This window comes from Emydura macquarii, unplaced genomic scaffold (assembly GCF_026122565.2).
Source record: "Emydura macquarii macquarii isolate MOO-44397 ecotype Brisbane River unplaced genomic scaffold, CSIRO-AGI_Emac_v2 contig_2890, whole genome shotgun sequence".
NCBI lineage: Eukaryota > Metazoa > Chordata > Testudines > Chelidae > Emydura > Emydura macquarii.
Genome location: NW_027133027.1, coordinates 2,017,576 through 2,039,669, shown reverse-complemented (window position 1 = coordinate 2,039,669; position 22,094 = coordinate 2,017,576). Strand labels below are relative to the sequence as shown.

At 40.3% G+C, this 22,094-nt stretch overlaps 1 protein-coding gene across 1 annotated transcript in view; it reads right to left on the bottom strand.

Moving 5' to 3' along the window:
- The window catches only part of SYCP2L (synaptonemal complex protein 2 like), a 48,718-nt gene that overhangs the window by 2,831 nt on the left and 23,793 nt on the right, over positions 1 to 22,094 (bottom strand). The window contains exons 22-34 of the mRNA XM_067568420.1: positions 20,230 to 20,281; positions 17,056 to 17,111; positions 15,808 to 15,862; positions 12,925 to 13,081; positions 11,702 to 11,751; positions 10,278 to 10,374; positions 8,954 to 9,030; positions 8,718 to 8,787; positions 5,499 to 5,630; positions 4,350 to 4,474; positions 2,407 to 2,501; positions 263 to 362; positions 111 to 169 (exon numbers count right to left, since the gene is read on the bottom strand). Of these exons, the coding sequence (XP_067424521.1) occupies positions 111 to 169; positions 263 to 362; positions 2,407 to 2,501; positions 4,350 to 4,474; positions 5,499 to 5,630; positions 8,718 to 8,787; positions 8,954 to 9,030; positions 10,278 to 10,374; positions 11,702 to 11,751; positions 12,925 to 13,081; positions 15,808 to 15,862; positions 17,056 to 17,111; positions 20,230 to 20,281 (1,125 nt within the window). The remainder of the gene's footprint in view (positions 1 to 110; positions 170 to 262; positions 363 to 2,406; positions 2,502 to 4,349; positions 4,475 to 5,498; positions 5,631 to 8,717; positions 8,788 to 8,953; positions 9,031 to 10,277; positions 10,375 to 11,701; positions 11,752 to 12,924; positions 13,082 to 15,807; positions 15,863 to 17,055; positions 17,112 to 20,229; positions 20,282 to 22,094) is intronic.

Here is a 22,094-nt window from a genome sequence, read left to right as displayed (position 1 = left end):
AGAAATAATGACCAGCATCAGAAGTGACCATTTAACTAGATAATAGACTGTGCAAAGATGTTTCTGATCTCTAAAATGACATATTTAAAAGACAGTTGTAAGATGGGTACCTTTTCTTTTGATGATTACAGAAAGAGCTCAGTTTGATGGACTGTTTATTCCAAAAGTCCTACAAGAGTTTCCCAAAGAGTACATGTGTTATTTTGGAACTGGACATTCAATCCATGTATAGGTCATAAAAAACAAATTAAGACATACACACCACTGTGTCCTTCTCAAGGCTGGATAAAATTTGAGCATCCTTCTCAAGACTGACAAGTTCTTGGACAACAACCTTGTGGAAGTTCTCCAGTTTATTCAGTCTATAGGCAATAAATAGAAGTTCAACAGCTTTAAAATGCAGTGTAAAAAGACAGCTGATTACTGCAGCAATTTCGTTTATGTATTATGTAGGCCACAGTTTAGCTTTATAATGAAAACAAACAAAAGCAGTTGTTTTCTTTCCAATACAGCTTCAGTTGATATTTTTAAACAAATATCTATTTAGCAGAATGTAAACACTGTGTTACAATGTAGGCACCACAGCAATTACTCAGGTTTTTTGGCATAGTACATGTCTTTGGGCAAATTGCAAGAACAACTTAGCAAAGGTATACATAAGGAGTATAAAGGAAACTCTTGGAAATAAGAAATGTACCTGCCTTTGCCTTAAGTCAGAACTACCCCCAGGGATGTGCATTGCCAAGTTACCACAGCCACGTACACATGAGCAAGCAAGAAGAATTTGCACATGGGGATTAGAGGATTCAGGGGATTGGTTATGTAATGTAAAGGCTTTACCGTCCTAGGTTGCAGTGTTTACATAGATGCATGATACCATAGGTGGTGTATTTTCAGTGACAAAAGACGACAGCTTTTCAGTGGCTGGCCTTAGACAAACAGCTCTTCCAGCTCATGGTGGGCAATTACAAAAGCCATTGACTAGCGCTGCTCCTGGCCACCACTAAAGTCAGTAGGCCAAAGGTTCAAACATCTGCTTTAAGTACATTTTACAGCGGGATTTGGCACAACAAGACAGCAACTTCATCAGCCTTGCCCCTTTGAAGATGATATCAGTTCCATAGGCCTACCCTGCAATATCACTGGGAGACTGTCACTCATCAAGCATGTTGGTTAGTGGAGACACAAGGCCATCTACCAGGTTTTTCCAATTAAAAATATTCTACTAAATTACAAAGTGACAGAGAGAAAGTCATCTAGGAGCTGGTCAAAAGTTTTCAAATCTCAAAATTGACAACAACATTTTATAATTAGAAATAAAGAGCAAAAGTTTTTATTTTGGGAGGGAAGAAGATCACTTTCTTTTTCTGACCGATTTTAGAAAAATCGGTGTACAAAGGCACAACAAAGCACAACAGCTATTTTCTATGGTAAAACCACTCTAATCTTCCAGGAGAGAAATTGAGGTTTTGTTTTTGGTTTTTTTTGGCTTCTGCATTTACTTTCATCAAGACAGGAGCAAGATACAGTTCAAGTTACATATTTTACACAACAGCTATAAAAATGGGTAGTACATATATTCTATGCAGTTTACAAGTTAGAGGTGTAATACTTGTCATGAATTTGGAACTATTTCACACTGCCATTGCCAAATCCCACACACTAATGCACATTAGCAAAGAGAAAATGTGAAAGATGTTCATGATTATTCTGTATTCATCCCAAATTATGCTTGTGCATTTGTTATTTATTCACATCCATATAGAATTGGATTTATATTTATGCAGTTAAGCATAACACCTTACCCCACTATAAAGATGGCACTAAGAGAAACATGAAAAGCTTCCTAGAAATTGACTTCTGTTTCACAAAAGCTTATGCTCAAATAAATTTGTTAGTCTTTAAGGTGCCACAGAATTGTCATTGTTCTTCAGTTTCACTGTTTTTCTATTTAAAGAGGAGGCAAGTGATGAGGTTTGAAAATAACAAACAAAAGGAATTTATGGAAGCAGACTTTTTAACATGGATGCCACTCAATGGGAGACAAAAGTGCCTCTGTTGTACTGAAGCCAAGAGAGTGGACCCTTTACATTGACTCCATTCTCATTTCCATTGTGGGGAAAGTGGGTTATGCAGAACACTGTCTACACATACTGCTCCACTAGTTAGGGAGGGGATCATTAAAAGTGAACAGCAACATTTACCACAAATGAGTTGAGCTCCACAGGAGCTCTGCTCCCAATGAATTTTTTTAAAAACAAGGTCAGCTATTGTCATTTTGTTTGTAAACCTAAGAAGTGCAATACTTCACTATCAAATTCTATTAGAAAAGGCATTCATTTTTCAGGATTACTAGAGAACTCCAGCAAAGTTGAAGCTGTTTTTGGCAAGTAGAAAATTAGTTACCTGCATTGATGGATCTGATTTAATAAAGCTGACACACTTTTCTCAGAAGTCTTCAAAGCATTCTGTGCACAAATCTCCATTCTTTTGTACCTGGACTAGACCACAATTTATACACCTTAGAGTACAATGTCAAAACAAAACAAAAACAAAGTCTAAACCTTGGCTAAACATACATTTGTACCAGTTTAGTTAAACTGGTGCAAACCCCTTCGTGGCCGCTTATTTTGGTTTAATTTAAACCTGTTTCTCATCAACTTAATGGAAACCTAAATAACACATACACACCAATACAAAAAAAAAAAAAAAAAAAGAAGATGTCCACACAAAGGTTTCCACTGATTTAACTAAATCAATTTACATTCACCCCTTTAGTTACACCACTGGAACATTGTAGACAAGGCCTTCAATAACAGAGTGTGCTGCAAGTGTACATCCAACCCATAAAGAGATCAGTTTACTATCTGAGAAGTTTCTAAGCGCCTTATCCCACAGTCCTTTCTCACACCCTGAAACAGGGCAGAAGGGCTGAAAGATCAAGCTGCTAGTTAACACCATCTCAGATCAACAGTAATATGAATTTTTCCAAGTGTGCGTTGGGGTCCTAACTAAGCTCCATTGTAAATGTGACTGCCTCAGTGTACTATAAATCCAAAGATACAGGTCAAGGTACTTATGGGTATGTCTACACAGCATCTTGGAGCAGGCCTCCCAGCTTGGGTCATAAGCAGACATAAGCCTGCAGGATCTGTGATGTGCTCTGAAAATAGCAGTGTAGACAGCGCTTTGAAGTTGTGGCTCAGGTTCTGAAGCCCAAGTAGCAACTTCAAAATGTGTTGTCTACGGAGCTACTTTCAGAGCATTAGTGCGAGCCTCGCTAGCCCAGCTCTGTTGCTTGCTCCCACTCACTCCAAAATGCTATGTAGACATACCCTATGGATTCATATAAGCCCTAGTTATTAAGTCTGACTCTATAGTTTTCGGTCTCATTACAGAAAAGAAGCTTAGTTTATGATTATTACCGGTCACTGGTCTGTCTGTACAGTAGCACATATTCTCCATACATTGAAGAACACAACAATTTCTGTATTTGTCTGCCCCTCTGCCCGCACAGCATATGTAAATGTATTCCTTCTTTTTTAGAGTGAGAGTGAGAGTGAGTAAAAACCCCAACCTTGAAACCAGAAGAGGTTGGTACGCCTCTGTTATGTTGGAATAGGATTAGAAAGTGTTATTCTTTTTCTTCTCTCCATGACTTGATCAAATTATTTGAAACATCTAATTCAGTGGTTCCCCAACCTTTTTGGCTCAAGGGCCACAGATATAACTTTTACAACTCTGAAGGGCCACCAGTCTCCACCTGCAGCCTCCCTGCCCTCCCACTGCAGCCAGACTGAAAGAGTTCAGGGAGAAGGCTTCCTCCTTGCTGATCTCTCATCCCCCTGGCTGCAGCAAGGAGCCTGTACTGGTCTTGTAGCCCCACGGAAACATGCTCCACCCGGGTCCTTAGGCAGTGGCTCCATTCTGCAGCCAGCAGGAGGGGAACTGCGGGGCCACTTTGAAAGCTCCCCCGGGCCACAGGTTGGGAACCACTGATCTAAATACAACTAAATTGACACCACAAAACAGAGTTTCATTTACAAGAACTCTCCATTCCAATTCAAACCATCCTCTCACAAGCAATCCCTTACCTCCCTTAGAACATTTCTGAGAATAGCCAGGCCTTGCAGTATGCATAGATGGGGGGGAGCGGGGGGGGAAGAAGGGAGGAGGGAAGGAGTTCCAGGATAAAGAACTCTCCAGCTAACATCCTTAAGCAGACGTATTAATCTAGAGACATTAAGGTCAAGCATCCCAGCTAATCAGCTGTTTGGCTGCTTTGTTTATGTATACACATGCCACACACCACATACACACTAGGAAAATCATTCATGCTATACAGTTACCCAGAACGTTTTCCTTAGTTGGCTGGTAAAACTTTCAAAGGCAGCAATGACACCAGAATCGCTGACATCCTCATGTAGTATCTTGGAAACAAAGACGTCATCATCTAATTCATCTGATTCCTCACCTGCAAAAGACAGGAAGGCGCAACTCCATGCAAAATATTTCCCAACTAGCAGACGTGATCCTAATCAGCACTAGAGCACATTCCTTCACTCAACAAGAGGCAAATGACAACCTAAGTTAGGAGGTAAGTGGGTGTTTGACAGTCATTCTTCCAAAGTTCTTTAAAACTGGAGATGAACAATTTCAAAATTTAGGAAGTCTGAGATTGATGATGCTATCTATTACAAACGACTGCAATGTAGAACAAACGTTTGGACAACCACCAAGTAAAAAAAAAAAAAAAAAAAACGTATTCATGTGTAAATTTAGGGTGTGAGACCAAAAAATTGTGGCTCCTCGTACTTTACTGATGAACAGGCTTGTTTCCAGATAAACCCTTTACTAGAAACAGAAACTATGTACAGAAATGAGGCAACAAAACTTCCTGCTACTCTCTGGCTGACGCTGACTGCCTCATCCTGGGGTTTTTTGTTTCTGCTCCCCAGTGGGAAGTATGTCCCAGGAAAACTAAAATGATTGTACACTCTTCATGAAGAGCAGAGTCTCTGCACTTTCTGGAGGACTTACTCTATAGCACAGGCCTCAGTACCACCGCTTTGCCTCTTGTGTAGTCATTTACAGTCACTTTGCACTGTGTAACCCATTACCATTCTGATTTACATATACTTCACACAAAAGTTGAAACTAACTATTAGAAAGGGGCAAGACAGTGGGTTTGACTGTGCACTATGTTGAGTAGGTACACTTGAAACTGCCATCATTTCTGAGCATTTAATACGTCAATTCCATGTAGCTTCCCCACCAGACCTTGCAAACAACAGGACCAATTCTCCTTTCATTTACATCTAGGGAGTTAACAGTTATTTACACTTTTGCGAGTTCACAATCTGGTCCACTTATCTGCCCCATTAGAACGGCTCACTTTAAGAGGAGTTCATTGTACTTCTCTCTAGGCTTGGATACATATTACAATTTCAGTCAAGAAGGCCAAATTACAAAGGTTTTGAAATGCTCATTTTGATCACCTGTTTGAATCTCCTTTTTCTTCTCTGTTGAATCAAAAAGTTTTCTTGGTTCAAAGGAAATGCCAGGAGAGGACTGACTCGGTTCCCATCTTGAAAGTTTAGGCTTTTTTACCACACCACCAGGCGATAGATCTAAAAAACAATACCGGTGCATTGGAGATCTATAACTGAGTGCTAAATACTCAGTGTGGAACGACTGAACAGTTACCTACCACCCTTGAAATAGCTAGCATTGCCTGATGGTTTACAAAAAAGTCTCCAGGAATGATCAGATTTTATCTGAGACACTGGTTGTGCATTTTGCAGGACAGTTTGGAATCTCCTTATTCCTCTGCATAAGTTACCTGCATCATTAGACCCTGGGCAGCCTCTGCAGAGCTACTGCTCCTCTCCTGCACAGGAGGCTGGAGGGGGTGACAGACAAGGGCAGTGAGTGAACAGAGCCTCATTTCCACCTCTTCCAATGTGCCAGCCAGAGCAGCTGCAGAGAGCCAAATAAGGGCCCCCAGTAAAACTTCAAACTTCTCATACAGTTTAATGTATTTGGGCAGAGGGTCATTTAAGAGGCAGAAGCCACATTTTAGGAAGGACATTTATAAAAACTGGCCTCAGTGTCAGCTTTAATGATGTGAGATCGATGATGTGTGCATGGTGAAACAGGTGCTTTTTAAAGCCTTTCCAGGGTGAGGAGAACAGAAGGGAAATAGGAACTCGGGGGATTATTCCTAAAAGCTCTATAGGATAGCACATGGCAAGATCAGCTGGGGCCCTTGACAGGCTCATGAGCACTACAAGGCAGTGGTATCTTGGGGTACCTTCCTGAGCTCATGAAGTAAATAAATATTCAAACACACTCCCAAGCATATCTCCAAAGAATATCACATTGCATGTTCCATAAAACAACCTTAATTCTGCCACCAGATAATCACTCTACCATTTAGCAGGATTACGTTTATACGGCAGCATGGGCTAGCTTCCCTGAGTAAGTACCCATGGGCTGTAGAGGCAGGTTTGTACTCAAGGTGGCTAGCCCATTGTCACTGCTGCTGCTGCCCATGCTAGCACAGCAGACATTGGCCAACACAGGTACACCTACAAGGTCTAGGGACCACACCCCCTGCTCCATACATAGACATAGCCTGAGGTTCACTTCCTGCAAGAGTAGGGTGGATATCCAGTCTATATATGGATGAAGTCTCAGACTCCAAGAGGATTTTGGTGCAGTTTTTGTTTCCTCCCCCCCGAATCAACAGTTCCTGAATATACCATATATACATTGTAGCACCCTTACAGTGAACCATGTGTTTTGTCTGGTAATTGGATCGTCGAGAACATTTGCATGCATACGACATGCCAAAACCCTATCGTTGTTTAGCTAGTGTACAATTGCTTTTCTTCCGACAAGGACGATGTGCTGCAGTTCCACTTGAATAGCAGCTTAGAAGAGGATTATGTTAATTCATCCTCACTGAAAACATGCCCTTAGGTGTCACTGGTAATTTATTTACTTAGAGCAGATGACCGTAGTTTGTACAGATGCTTTTTAAGTACGGGAATTAAATACTCCACCATTAAACTGTAAGCAAAATAGATCGCAAGAGAGGGAAAAGAATTGAAAAAGAAATGACTAGAATAATTCCTCTTTCACTAAAACCAGGCAAATTGATTTTGCTTCAAAGATTCAGAGCATTATCAATAAGATGCTATTACAGAACACTTTTAATGCAATAAAAGTCAATAGTGATTTAATGAAGAATTGAATGGCCGGTCAAGATGTGAATCATGCACCCGTATCAGCGGGGCATTCCATTTTGACGCCTTTGGTCAGAGAACCTGAAACCCCTGTGTTTCTCTAACAAGACCCTAACCCTCCGCATACTCTTGGCTTTGCTCCCTTAAGTGCTCATCATTGCAACAATGCCACCACCTTGTCTATGGCAGTTGGAAAATAAAGGCCCTGATTTTCAAGTGTCCTCTTGCAGACAACTAGGGCCCTGCTAAACATCACTCCTGATGACATCAACAGGATCTGTGAACCTCTGAAAAAGTCAGTCAGTCCCATTTTGGGCACCAAAAATCAGAGGCTATTTTGTGCAGTGTTGATATAGTCTTTGTCCCATTCCACCATGCAGCAAATGCCAGCTTTAGTTTTCATACAATTCACTTTTGGACCCCACTATAGATCACACCTAATTCACAACAACTTTGATTATGTGAACATCACTTCCTTGAAACTGTTGAGATAATGGCAGATGGAGGGCTCAGAAAAGTGAATGAACAATCTAAATTGCCAGACAGTTCTGCAAAGACCACACAGAAAGCATTACTAGAGAAAGGTGCTAGGGAAAGAAAATCCTTTGATGTTCCTGCAGAAGCAGTGTCATATTGACAATTACAAAGATAAAGCACACTCTCAGGATAAATACAACTACATATCCACTCTGCTACAAATGAACTGTGATCACTCAAAAAGACAGCAGATGCTAACCAAGCAAAATAAGAAACGAATTAGATTTCAACATGCTGATACTGCAATACCAGGTCAATGCCGGGGTGGATAGAGCAAATTCCATAGTCCTTCTCCCTATTCCAAAAATCAATGTAATATACAGTCCTCAAATAAGGACATATCAGATATTAACATGCTGGTGCCCAGTAAGAATAGCTAAAATATTTCAATATTGTGAAATCTCCACGCTCTGATTACCTTTAATAGAAATACTGTGTAGTAAAAACAAAAAATGTTATTATTGGAAAGGGGTCAAATATAAGGATAACCTTGAGCACAAAGTTTACCCACTGCTCTTATACCTGGGGAATATAACTGACCATTTTTAAAAGAAGTTCTGATTGAATTACATCATAGTTCCAAATCTGTAACAAGGTTTAGTTCCCACCCCGTTTTCCTAGAGTCTTTGCTCTGTGTGTCTTCGCTCGAGATAGGCTAAAATAAGCCTGCCATGTGACTAAAATAAATATGAGCGTGCTAGACAGGAATAAAGTTGCATAACAGCTACAGCACAGAATTAACAGTGGCACAATTTGCACAACAAGAAAACCAAGTATATTCATACACTTGACATTTAGAGGGAGAGTTTCCCGAGAGAAAGGACAGCGAGGTGACCCACTCCCTTTGAAAGTCAGCAGCAGTTGGATATCTAACCATGCAGTTATGCCTTTGAAAAGCTTCTATGTTTACTTAGATGGTGTCTACTATACCTGAGCCTTTTCGTTTTAATTTGGAGACTTGATCTTCTCCTGGTAATTTACCAGATATCTCCTCATATTTCTAGGGAGAAAGGGAAAAAGAAAAAGATTCACTGCATACAGAGTGTCAGCTGTGTATCCAGAAAACACGAGCCACCACATATTCCCAAGCCAAAACTTATTGTTGTCTAGTATTAAAAGTAATATAAAAAGAATAGAATGGGGTAAAACAATACTGTAAATAGCACCTTTTTCTCTCCAGCATCAGAATACTCATGGGAAGATGCACTTAATGGCAGCATCAGATCGTCTGCTTCCAAATCATCTGAAAGAAGTGCTTTAACTCCATAAGTGATATATCATTAGTCAAGTAATACAGGCAATAGATTGTGGATTGTGAATTGACCAGATAAATATCCCTGTGCATTAAATATTGAGTAACAAGCACTACCACCTTCTTTTACAACCAGTACAAGAAAGATTACTATTATATTTTGCGTTGCGGTTGAACAGCATTCTTTCACTTCACAGGGTTGCTGCAGTAGCAATATATACATCTGGAGTGTTGTGATTAAAATGACTACATCACTACCTATTCCAGCAAGCATACTGGGGGACTTGAGGGGACAAAGTAACAAAAGAGAAAGTTGAAAATACTTCAAAGTACTTTATACATAAGGTTCTGTAATACCAGGCAAACTACAAGCAGGGACACTATCAACAGGATAATTTTTTAGATGATGCTAGGACACAAGAGGAATGAGAAGGCATTACAGTAGAATTGTTGGATAGATAGCTAATTTTTCTGGATAATTATACACCAACCCCAAACCTTAAGGTTTAATATACCATAATATAGAACGTCACACCGGATCCAAATACCACAGGACACAACATCATTGTGTATGTAGATCCATAACTGCTCTAGTTACTTGTATATTGTAGAAGCACTGAAGGTATCATGTAAATGTATGATAGATACACTAATGTACTTAAATTGAAATTACATTATGACGTGTAATAGAAAAGTGTTAGGAATATGTTTTTATATTGTAAGAGAGACCGGTGTTTGGAATAGAGAAATCTTCAGTGACGATTTGTTTGAAGTTTAAAACAATAAAGATTATTTAATTTAATAGCCTCTATAGAAATTTAAGAGTCCTATTCAGAAAAGAATTCCAATTTTCATGGATTTGGAAACTGAACATCCATGGTTAAAGTGCCAGAAATCCTAAATCTGATTTCCCTTCTCCCCTCCCCACCCGCCACCTGTTAGGAGTGGAAGGTCAAGCACGGATGATAAACCAGTCTAGCACAAAGCATAAACATAAGCAGCCCTCCCAATGTAGTGGTGAACTAAGCAGACTTGAACCTGAGAACCAGGAACAAAATATCACTTAGAGTTTTCCCCCCTCAAAATAGTTTACTTACAAACATTGATGGATTTTCACCACTGCTATGAGAGGCCCCAATAGGCAGGAATTTATGGGTAACAGGGAGGGATAAAAAGAATATAAAATATGTGGCCTCTTTCTAGTAGACTGTATGGGAGTGAAAAAAAACATAAAATACCATGAAGTTCCACTGAAGAGAAATCAAGCATCGCTGCACTGGATTTGGTTTCCTTCCTCAGCACTTCCCTATGTAATGTTGGTCTTGATCTTCCAACCTAAAATATATGTATTTTATTCAAGAAATAAAATAAGCATGACTAGGCTATTAATATGTATACAGGCTCCCAAAGGGAGATTTCCTGAAACACCCAAGGCATTTAGGAACATAAGCACCATTGATCTTCAAGGGACTCATGCTCTTAAATCTGAAGCAATTCTAAAATTTCCCCTTTAGCAAGTACAGTTACAACTCAAGTTATTCTTCATATGAAGCATCACAAAATGTTTTAACTGAGAGCAGCAGGAGATAAAATTTAAGAAGTCTGGTATAAGCTTTCTGGTAGTTAACGACAATTTATCATGTTTTTGCAAACATCTTGGACTTCATACAGTATCTCCTGTGCTCACAGGACAAGGCAATAACACATTTGGAGCACTGGAAAAGCTTGGCATCCCTAAACTATTTTCCATTGTTTGAAGTGTAGTTTGTCTGCATGCCATGCAGTCCGTTGCCAAGTTTATGGTCCATATCTCTGAAACAACATTGACTGGGAGTGAGAGTTATCCAGGGAGCATGTGGGAGTATGGGAACATGAGCCCCAAAGATGGCCAGAGTGAAGCAGATCTACTGCTAAAGGAAGTGGGACAGGAGGCCCTTTCCCTGACCCCCGGAGACAAAAATAGAGGGAAGGGAGAGGAGAACCAGTGTCGGAATAAAGGAGCACAGGGCCTGACATGAGGTTTCAAATAAGCATCCAAGAGTTACAGCAGCTTATCTGAAACTGAACTACCACTGGGTTTCCAAAGCTGACCTGGGTTATGCATGCTAATTCCTGTCCTGCTTCCAAGAAAGACAGATACATAAAATCTGAGCGAGGCTTTTTGGGGTAATGTTTCCACAGTTTTACACCTCTAGGCCTCAAATCTCCAACTAAAACACATCCTGCCCCTCATCTCTAGCAGACGCCTACATTCCCCTGTATCTTTAATAGGGAAAGATCCTTCAGTGGAGCAACCACCAAGCTAGTCTCCAAGCCTTCCGCTGCACTGTAGCAGTGTTGGTGTTTCCGTAGCTAGTCACTGTGATGCAAGCTGGTGCACTGTAGATTCACACTCTGGTTTGCTGCACAATCACTCACCATGTAGACAAGCCCTCCAATGCAACACACCAGCAGCTAGCTTCTCCCTATATTTTGATTATAGCAGACTAGTCTATAAACTATACGTTCCTTCAAAAAGAAATATTAAGGATGCGTTTGAAAACCCAGGTGTAACTGCTGACATTTACCTAGCTAAATGCTATTTATTCCTCCCTTAATATGCTTCACATAAGTGATGCATTAGCATCATTATCAGCATAATCTAAATACCATAGCAGCTTACTTTCTTTATGTGGTAATCACTGCCACTACTTGCAGATGATAACGGCAACACTAGAAGAGAAAAAGAAAGTTTTATCCAGTTATCCGTGACATGGCACAGTTTTCCTCCTCACTTGTAAATTTACAGTTATCTAAAACCTGGTTAAGTCTCATTCAGTTTTATTTGGATTTTCATAGCACAAGACGCACCTTAACAACGTCTCCATACTAAAATGTAAAAACGCTCATTGGCTTACCAAGCTGCCCATTAGCACAAATGCAAATAATATTAAGATCATTTCATCCATGAACATCAGGGGAAAAAGGTGGACTCTTGCAGCTTGTTTGGAATGTCAACAAATCCAGGGTCCAGTGAACAAGTGGGGGGAGGAATGGGAGCAGGTCTTAAAGTTGAGGGACCCTCACTGAGATCCTTCTGCTGCCACTTTGTTTCTTTTTACCCTAAAGGGTTCCATTCCTTATTAGTTGGGCAGAACTCAACTCTCCATGCCAAATCGTGAGGCAGTTCCAATCCATTTAGAACATCATAGGTTAAACTCAAATGTGTCAGAAACCATTGCTGATTACAAAGCACTGGAGTTATATGCTCCTGGAGAGAGAGATACTGCCTGTGACGTATGAGTGAAAGACACTATCAAAGTGTAGAATGTCTTCCCCCCCCCCGCAGAAGTACCCAGAGCAGAAGATGAGCATTCACAAGTCTGAATAAAAAAAAGAAGCCTCTTTCTGCAGCAGGTTCAGTTTCTGATGGGTTTGGAGATGCAGCCCCATGCGGACCGCATTTCAGCAATCTTAAAGAAACAAAAAGGCATGGAAAGTTGCAGCAGGGGCCCCAACCTCAAGGAAAGGTCATAACATTCTTGCTGGGCAGAGATAGAAAGCAGCACTTTGAACACTGCCATTACCTGAGCATCCATGAGCACCCCAGGATTTCATTTTATTCCTAAATTACAAACCTATGTTGCTAACCGCCGATGCGCTCCCTCAAAGCAGGGACAGGCGGACAAAAGCCTTTGCCAACTCTTCCCTAAACTATTAGAATACCAGTATGATTTTAGTCTTGCTCAGACTGAGCCATAGCCAGCCAATCACTTTTCATTCAAGTCCTCCATCTCACAACCACCACATAATCCAGATTTGGACATTTTCACCATTCCATCTACACCTTTGCTGCACAGCAGGTTCTATCAGCCATGTTGTGCCACACACGACCTACCATCTTACCTTTTAGTTTACTTCTGACCCTGGGCCTTCTACGGGTATAATCTAGAGTTTTTGGCAACGATTTTCTCTGAGAATCGATGATCCAGCTTTTGTCACTCTGACCATTGCTTGCAGTGTCCCGGTTACTTTCGGAGAAAAGATGTTTCCTATAATCGGACTAAATATACTAATAGGTCAGTTCGAACTCCTAAAAATTAATGGCAGTGCAAATCAGCTGCAGCCCATGACACCGCCAACACATTAAAAGTGACCACACACCTAGAAATCTAGTCAGTGTCAGAACAGGAGTTGAAGATGCTACACATGCCCCCATCTCTGTCAGTTTGAGATTTTACAATTGCATTAAAAGAAAGAAAACTCTTCTCTTGCAACGTGAAAGGCTACCAAACACCAGAGAAAACAACTATGCATGAATTGCTGCCAAGTGCACAAAGCAATCAAACTAATGAAAGAAAGATATTCTCACTCTAGTCTTTTAATTTTAGCAATTCTAGAGGTTACTTTTAATAACAGTAGTTATAACTTTTTCAGACAAAACAGTGGGGCCAGATTCTTTGGCCTGATCCAGCTTTTTTGTACCACTCCAGCAGTGCAAAGGGGCCAACAAATGGCCATATATTGCCAGCAGATAATTTTCCCCTATGCAAGGATGCCTTTGGCTAGCAAAGAATGTTTATAGCTAGTTTCCACACCAACATCCCACTGTTATGATGTTCTGGGGCTGGAAGGAAGCATGGCCAAAATGCTCCTGCAGTTTGGCTATTGGCAAGTAGTGGATGGCTCCTGGAGGTCAGTTACTAGCTAGAAAGACCCTGATACGGTCTTGAACTGTGAAAAGGCCAGCCTGAGAATCAGGGAGTTACACCTAGCTCCTCACCAGATCACCACAGCCAGTTGTTGTGTACATCAACAAACGGAGATGTGCTTTTTACAGAAACACATGATGCAGTAGTACAGCCCTGAGACTCTATTACTGTGTCCTAAGATTCGGTAGTGGCTGCCCCCTGCATCTCAAATATGCATATGAGCTTGATACTGATCAGAGGTGCTGGATTGACAGCCTTGGACTGAGAGTGCTGCTACTGTTTTGTGATTTAGAGCAGTTGTGTCTCTAACACATAGGGACTATCCATACAGTCCATGGCAACTGAAAATTAACCCACACTAGCCTACCATGGCCTAACTGTCCACGTGCACCCAGCTGATGCCTGGGTCTGTTATCAGTTCATTAGAGTGCATTGAGCTAGTCTTCTTTGAAACCAGGACTAGCTCAAAATGTACTAACAAACTTACTGCATGTCTTCAGGGTGCAGTATTCCAGCAGCCTAGTTGTACCAATGCCAAATACAAAGGTAAAGTAACCCCTCTACTTCTACTCAAGATTCCCCTGATTTTGCATCCAAGGACTGCATTACCCTTATCCTTCTTATCGTCTTTAACTCTGCTGTCCGTAGAGCTCTCCTTGTGTCCCTTTCATCCCTTATCCATTTTCTACAATTCCTAGCTTCTGATTTAGACTCATTACTATCAGCTTCCCTGCCCACATAACTGCCTTCTCTTCCACTTGAAATCAGATCAGTTTTTTAAACCAGTATGTCTTTCTTCCTTGATTGTGGCTTTTTGGCACCTTGTAAAATGTTCTTAAACAATTCCCAACCATCATGCATGTTTTTCAGATTAAATTCTTCCTCTCCACTGTTTTCATAATTGTTTTCAGCTTTGTGAAATTGGTCTTTTAAAAGCAACATGTGTATATATCACTGGATTATATGGGACTTCATTCTGCTTACACATTATAAATGTGATGAAGTTAATGTCACTTGTACCTAAGCTAACTTTTAGTTCTGTGGTCCTCTTATCTGTCAAGAGGAAGTCTAATATTCCAACACTTGTTAAGATGAGGAAATTGTCATCTATTATATTTAGAAATTCCAAGGATGTTTTAGTCCTGGCAGTGAGAGACCTCCAGCATGTGTCACTCTAATTGAAGTCCCCCATGATCATGCAGCTTTTTTCTCCTACCCCTTATAGAAAGGTGCATAAGGAGTTGGTCGTCCTGTTCCCCCTGATGTGATTTAGTGGTCTGTAGGAGACACCAACTAATGCCCCCATCTTGTGCTTTATCTGTTAGCATCTTGATCCATAAGCATTCTAGATCATTTTCTTCCAAGTTATCAGTGACTCGGAAACAGGTAATGCCATTTTTTTAATGGGAAATGGCATTCCTCTGCCTTTTAGCTCACTTGGTTCTTCGTGACTAGGTCAGAACCATTGATTTTAACATGCCAATCACGCGAACCATCCCACCAAGTTTCAGTAATACCAACTAGATCAAATATACTCTCATAAATGAGCAAGTGCAGTTCCTCTTGTTTGTTACCCAGGCTCCTAGCATTGGTGTATAGACAATTTCTTTTCTTCGTGTTGTTTGGTTCCTTGGTTAATTTTGTTCTCAGCATCTTGATTTTTTGCCAACTGCTGCTATCTTCCTTTTTTACACACTGCCCTTTTATTATTAGCTTAACCCCTTCCTGATTACTCAAGCCAGGCTGTCTGAGCTCAGATTCAGAGTGCTGGGAACAAGAGAGTGCATGTAAGTTTCCAATTCAGTGGTGGCCAGGATCTCACAGTGTGTGCCACAGGTGCTAGTGCCCACTTTCTTCAAAAATATGGAAGTTTGGTCAGCGGGGAGGAAGTAACCATGCATCTGAATAAATACTGCCTCCATTTGGAGGTTCACCATCACCCATTTTAGTCTTGCCATTTCCCCTAGTGAATCTAAATATGCCACGTTTTCAGCTGATTTACATGCAGAAATAGGCCACATTAATATTTACACAACACTCTACACAATCTACCATAATAAAAATATGTATTACCTACCGGCCTTCTCTCTAGTTTGCTCGATTCCCTTTTCATGTTTCCATTTTCGTGACTTCTGTTAAGTAACCCATAATTATGCATGTTAGAACTAGTCAGTCAAGCTCACAACAACAGACCATGATAGATTGGGAAAGATATGACCACTCTACAGCAAGAGTATTGCCAACACCATGGATTCAAAAATCATGAGTCAAACTGAAATTATGAATTGGGGGCGGGGTTGGATTTTTTTTTTTTTTTTTTTTTAAATACTATGTTTTGGAGTTTATTTGGCTTCTGAGCCTTTAGGATGCATTTATTTCACATGTTCAATGTTTTCCTGCACCCTCAAGACCAGAAGTTTGTTTTTAATCTTTTTTTAAATGACAGCCAAGGTTTTCAGACAAATGTCTTGATTCCAGGAGCTGTTGCTTTAAGAAAGATATCATGTACTGTGAACCTCACAATCAGGATGTGAGAATTGGCAACATTGCCTTGCATTAGCAAGGGGTCTGAAGGGCAAAGGGAGAAACGTGATATGTTTGAGCATAGAAAAGGGGGACTTCCAGAAGGCACCCGACTTCAAAGTATCCTGCCCTTTCCCATAAGACGACAGGTGTTTGGTTAGTGATGATAAAAAGAAAGAGGCAAGTAGAAGAGAATACTAATTACTCAAATGCACAACTTCCCCATCTCCTGCCCAAAAATGTAGTCATAACAGCAGCTGTCATTTAGAGGCAGTAATGAGGGCCAGATCCTACTTTCCATATTCACACAGGTAGTCACTGGCCAAGATTTAAAAGGGCATCTAAAAGGTAGGTATTTAAGTGGCCTGAGTTTTCCAGAAATGCTGAGGCCCCCACCCCCTTTGCTCTCTCTAACTTCATGGAGGAACTAGGAGTGGTGGTGTAAAAAAGCGCTTCTGGAGAAGGGGAAAAAAATCAGGACATTTAGTTAGGTGCCTAAGAGACATCTAATTTTGAAAACCTTGGATACTGAACGCAATAGGATCACTTCTGAGAGAAAAGTGAGCAGGATTCAGATGGTTAATTATTCTCTTCTCCCAGAGTCTTACTGTACAACAATAACAACTAAGATACGTTTCTAATGTGTCCACCACCACTTCAGATAAGTAAGGACCCACCTCTAGAAAAATATATTGACATCTTCCTTTTTGTTTTAACTTTATAAAAACATCTTCTTAAAGAAAGCACTGTGTTCTTTACCAATGCAAGATGTTAATATGAAAAAAGATATATTATCCTGTACCTCTGATTTTGTAAAGAACCCTTCTGGCCAAGAATTTTTTGTTTTGCTTCAATGACCTAAAATAGAAGCCACATATTTTAAGTTTCAATATCCCACAGAATACTCTATTAATTGAATACATGTCAGGTCTTGGAAGGGATAAGTAAAAATATTCGAGAATAAGATTTTTTTTAAAATAAAAGGAATTAGTTAAGTAAAATGATTTAATATATATAGAGAGAAAGGTTTCTCAAAACCAGCATTTTTCCACTTTTTCCTTGCCTTATTAAGAAAAGAATTCTGAATCCCAGAATATATTACTGGGAAAGCATCCAAATCATAACAATCCTGCTAACCACAAAGGCACTCAGTATAAAACAAAATGACTAGACATGGCAAGTGTTGGAGAACGATATTTAGACAAAAAGAAACAATAAGTGTAATATATTGTAGACTGTATCAGAACAGTGCTTTATGCTGACATCCAGTGGTAGCACTGCAAAATGTAAGATATCAAATGTCTGGCTAAGATTTAGAATTTTCCTTTCAGGTAGAACATGCGGGGTATTAAACCAGGAAGGGGCAATAATGGAGCTGACAGCAAGCGTGGGGGCAGTAGATGGAACCTGACAGAAGAGTTAAAAAGCTGTTGGTTACAACAACCTCATTTCTTTGCACCATCTGTTCAAGTACTTCAATAAGTGCTAACCAACACAGAAGTTCAGTGAATATTAAGGAGAACAACTGAGTTTGGACACACAGTTTTGCATTTTGCTTTACATCAAAAACACTCAAGATGCATCTACATTAGCAAATGCCTTAATTGTTTCACCAGCATTGAACCTGCACCAGTTCTATCACCAGCAACAGAAGCTTTAGGGGCAACTGTACTCACCACAAAACAGGCAACAATTCTCCTGGTGTAGTGGCACTAAGCAGACACTCTTATGTAGACTAGTTAATATTACACACATACAAATTTTTTTTAAAAACAAACAGTAAAGTTGAAAGCCGAGTACTCAAGAATTAAAATGCCAGAATTAAAGTTACCCAATTCAACCTTAATTCAGCCTTCTTACGTGTATTTATGATGATCACATACTACTTTTTCCACAAAATACCCTGCCTCATTCAGTGCACAGGATGGACAATGCTCACTTAAGCAGCTATTCAATATTTCATTTTCTCATTGTTTTTAAGGCCCGGCTTGACAAAGCCCTGACTGGAATGATTTAGTTGGGGTTGGTCCTGCTTGCAGCAAGGTGTTGGACTAGATGACCTCCTGAAGTCTCTTCCAAACCTAATCTTGTATGATTCTACCCTTCCAGTGGCTCCCTGCATCCATGCTCATATTCCTTATTCCCACTGGCTCCCAATCCCTCTCCCTGGGAATACCACCAAGTCTCAGTGCAAAACACAAACACTCCACTCCTTGTTCCATTCCCTTTACCCAGCTAAACCCAATTCTCAACCAACACCTTGGCTTCTCATCAGAGATGTCTTCCCCGGCATCTCACCTCCATTCCCCAATCCCAATGGTTCCCGGTTTCTAGTCTTCCAGCCCAGCTTGTCCCAGTCTCCTCTCTCCCCTCTACTTTCAGTCCCAGTGTCCTTGCTAGGCCAGCCTCCAGTCCCTCTCACCCTTGTCAACCTCCCTCTTAATCTACCCACCCCAAGTCTAGCTCTCATGTCCTCTGCATTTGACTACGCCAATTTTCTCCTCCCTGCTGCCGGGGCAGAGGGTGTGAGGGGCATTGAGAGCACAGGAGAGAGAGCCCACCCCCTGCTTACAGTTCTGGTGCCCAGACCTGGATATGGCCTGCAGCAGCCCAGAATTGCAATTACAGGGGAAGTCCTCCAGAGCCTCGGGCTGGAGCATGCTCAGGATGGATGGAATCTCCAGAAATGTTAGCTGTGATGCTCTAGCAAGTCCCAAGTATCTGAAAACTGACTTTTCAAAGGCTTAGAAATTTTTCCATGGGTATGTTGAGAGGCACATCCTAGACAAAGGCCATTAGCCCCACATGCCCCCCAATACACACACCAAATTTCAAGTGCATGGTCCAACACATCTCAGAGAAAAGGTCACCAGAATTTTAACATGTGCTAACACTATTTTTCCCTAGCCTTGTTCTCAGGAGTGAATTGTTTTGGCTGAACTTTTCCAAAAAAATTTCAGCCTGAGGCAGATACCTGGCCATGAAAAATTTCAATCCAAATGGTTAAAGTCAACAAAAAGTTATAAGCAACTGAGAACAGGGTATGAAAATGAGAAGTGTCAGGCAACCTTAATACCAGTTCTGCCCATAATACCAGTCTGAAGGACAGGGACAAAAAAACCCCCTTATTTTTATGCTACCAAATAGTAATTTGATAGCATAATACATTGATTATCATTGTATTCACTGATGATATAATTACAGATTAACAAAAATAAGAGGTTTCATGTCTGAAAGGTATCCTGAGGGTGGTTACTGGTAGTACTTATTAACTTCTTGTAAAGTCCTGCACCATACAGGCTTCTGGTGAACTTCTTGACAAATTTCAGGCTTAAGACAGACACCTATTTTATAATGAAGAGCATCTTCTCATTAATTGATTTAGTTGGGATTTCTCAGCCTGAGAGAGATTACCACCCTCCATTTCTCTATGGCTAGAGCGGGATCCCTAAACTTTCTGTTGTAACATGGAGTCATGGTATGAAAGAGACAGAGAACCACTGATTTTAGTTCATGCTCTATATTCAGGCAAGGTAAAAAAAAAAAAAAAAAAAAAAAAAAAAAGACTGAACAGAGCAAGATATTCTCAACCTCATTTGAATCAAGTTAATGTACAAACATTACATTAAAGGGAAACAAACTTGATGGATCCATAATGCAAATGGCTGCACCATACTACGCCCATTATAACTTATAACAAATGATGATTACTCCTTCATAGAGAAACACAAGCTTTTGCATCTAACCCTATGAAATGAGACAAGAGTCTCACATCTCCAGTTCTCACCCATGTCTTTATCATCATTGCTTGTTCCTAGCTTATAGGATCAATTTCAGCCTTCTCAGAAAAGCTTTTCATTTCATCTGCAGTTAAGAGATGCAGGCTATTGAAAGTTATTACCATTGATTAGTTGCTGAATGTAAAGCAAATAGGATTTCATTTTGGTTCCTATGCCAATGTTTTCCTGAACTTTACCTTCTCGTAATTCACAGAGTCAGAAGAATTTTCGAAGTCATAGGAATTCTTCCTGCAAAGCAACATGTACTTAATATATAAAATGTTTATGGTATACAATTATGAAAGAACACAACTTGCATTGCTTCACTGACAACAGAGTACTGAAAAAAACTGCAGTCATTTATGATATTTATCATTAATGTTCTACACAGAGTTCATGTCTCTAAAACTTATCAAGATGCATTAACAAATAGTCTAAGCAAGCACTTATTCCCATTTTAACTCTTGGTTTCTTACCCCATTCCCTTCCCACAACACTTTTCTGGTATTTCATTCTCATGCCTTGTTTCTCAGAAAGTAAGTTCAAGACAATTGTACGTCTTTTGTACATCCTTAAAACCAACTTAACACATTACACTATGGCTACGGCTACACTGACAGCAGCAAAGTCGCTGGCGTCAGATCGATTTCTCTGGATCAACTGAGTGGTCAGTGAAGACCACCTTCACAAGTAGTGTAGCATTGTAAAGACAGCACGCAGAAGAGGAGCAGAGAAGTCGATGGGAGTTACACAAGTTTTTACTCCTGTCGACTGCCGCCGAATCTCAGAGGTAAGTGTAGACAGGGTTTATGTAAACTAAGTATTTCTCTGCTCCCCAGAAGCCATCAATAATAATAATAATAATAATAATAGAGAAAGGCAAGAAAAAACAATATCACTACTGTATGAGGATGGGATTTTCAAGAGCACCAAAGAGGCCTTCAAAGGGACTTTTTCCCTAAACCACTTCTGAAAACATCACTTCTTTGGGCATGTCTACACTTACAGTGCTGCTGCAGCAGCGCAGCTGTACTGCGGTGCTATGCATCTGGTGAACACACATTATGCTGATGGGAGAGAGCCCTCCCATTGGCATAATAAAACCACCTCCGCCAACAGCAGAATCTATAGTGGCAGGAGAAGCTCTCCTGCTGGCATAGCGCTTTGCCCATGAGTCGTTATGTCACTATAATTTATGTCACTTGAGGGGGGGGGTATTCACACCCGAGACACAAATTATTCAGACAAGGGCTGTAGTGTGACATCACATTGGTTGCTCTCTAGTCACTTCTCTGCATGGCATCTGGAAATAGGTCTCATATTTTCCAGTAGTATTAAAAGTGTGTAAAATCATTAGTGTTTATGAGATTCAGCACCTCTATTTCTTTTTCTAGTCTCCAATAATTACACAACTTGTACAAATTAGGTGACAAAATAGCTGTCTATTCTACTCTTCCATTTAACAGGAGGGAAGTGGTGCATAGAACTGGGTTCTTTCTCCCATGTTGGGGATTCCCAACAGGAAAGATGGAAGCCACACCACTTTTAGAACTACATTGGACAAAATACTAGAGTAGGCAATCCTGAAGTTGCAGAGTGATGGAGGCTAGACAAACTAGGAGGTCATCTTCTCCGTTTCTAATACCTGGGAAGTCAACCCCTTCCTCAGCAGTAGGAACCTGTTGTGCTAAATTCAAATATTCACTAAGATTTCTATATTTTTAACCAAAGATTTTTCTATGTCAATCATTCAGTTTTCATCCACAATCCTTTCAAAACTTCAGGTAATCATAAAAGTTCATTTTTATTTGATGTTGAGTTTTGAACACTTGGGGATTGAAATTGCCAACATTATTAGCTAACTGCAATGTAAACCTCAAGATCACCCTAATTTTAAGGACAACAATTTCTCAGTGTTATCAGAGCAAACAAGAATCTGACAGAATATTAGATTTTCAACACAAAGCTTTATACGTATGAAGCATAGACACACAGAAAGAACACCCAGATACTGTGGAGGAGAACCTCCTTAGGGAAGTTTCTGTCACTATAAGCAGCAGTG